Below are 1,051 nucleotides of genomic sequence, written 5' to 3' on the forward strand. Positions count from 1 at the left end.
CCAGGGCTGGAGCCCCCTGGGCTGGCTGGGAGAGCCCAGGGAGCTGGGCAGCCCTGACTCCAGGGAACCTGGACATTTTGGCAGCTGTGTCTCCATCATGTCCCACACCACCATAGGGAGAGGATGGAGAGGTCTGAGAGAGCCTGGGCTGCCTTTCCCTGGCATTGAACTGGGCTGGGGGCTGCCCCCAGCTGTTACCTGCCCTTGCCCCCAGCAGGAGCCAGCCACTCACCCTGCCAAAGCACAAATGGAGAGGACACAAATCCCTGAGCACCAGCTCCATGGAGTGTTTCAGAGAGGAGTAAGTTCAGCCAGGTTTGGACACAACTTTATTCCATTGCAAAGGGACCAGCACAGGGTATCCAGGCACTCTGTGTGTACCTCACTCATGCTTTCCTCATATGGTGCCAGGCCATTTCTTCTTTAAAATCACAGATCATTTTGTGGTTTTCACATTTTTGATCTCCTGCAGCAGGTCAGACATTAGAGTGAGACTGACTAACAAGATCATGAAGTCTTCAAAATTAATTTTGTTCTCTGATTCCTCATCCAAGGAAGAAATTATTTCCTGGTATTTTGGTTTGTTTTCTTGGCCCTATGGAGGATTTTAAATGAAAAAAAAAGAAGCATGAAGTTCCTTTTTTATTGCTTCACTAGAAAAAAAGAAAGACATCTACTTATGTAAATATTAATGTATTTTTTATTTTCCCATTCAGTTGTTATGTCAACATTCATATTAGTTTTTCAAGAGGTATCCAAAGAAATTCAAACAGAAATATTATTGCAGTCAGAAAGGAGAACAACCAGTCCTCAAAGTTTCCATCAGAATCCAGAATATATCTTTATGTCTAAAAGACACCTAATTATGACTGAAAATCTGACAATGATGATACAGCTGGTAACTGTTAAATAAAAAAGGGAGTCTTGTGTCCTGATAAAACCGGGAGGAAGAACCAACCAACCAATCCTCTTAAATTTAATATTCAAATATTTACAAATACATATTGTGAAGGTCTCAGAAACTGTTGATTTTACAGGCATAACTTTAATA

General features: G+C 42.1%; 1 protein-coding gene across 1 annotated transcript in view; it reads right to left on the reverse strand.

Moving 5' to 3' along the window:
* Positions 1 to 312: 312 nt before the first annotated feature.
* Positions 313 to 1,051, reverse strand: part of SNTN (sentan, cilia apical structure protein) — a 3,395-nt gene continuing 2,656 nt past the window's right edge. The window contains exon 4 of the mRNA XM_005420188.2: positions 313 to 595. Coding sequence (XP_005420245.2) covers positions 437 to 595 — 159 coding nt within the window. The 3' untranslated portion in view covers positions 313 to 436. The remainder of the gene's footprint in view (positions 596 to 1,051) is intronic.

This window comes from Geospiza fortis, unplaced genomic scaffold (genome assembly GCF_000277835.1).
Source record: "Geospiza fortis unplaced genomic scaffold, GeoFor_1.0 scaffold70, whole genome shotgun sequence".
Classification (NCBI taxonomy): domain Eukaryota; kingdom Metazoa; phylum Chordata; class Aves; order Passeriformes; family Thraupidae; genus Geospiza; species Geospiza fortis.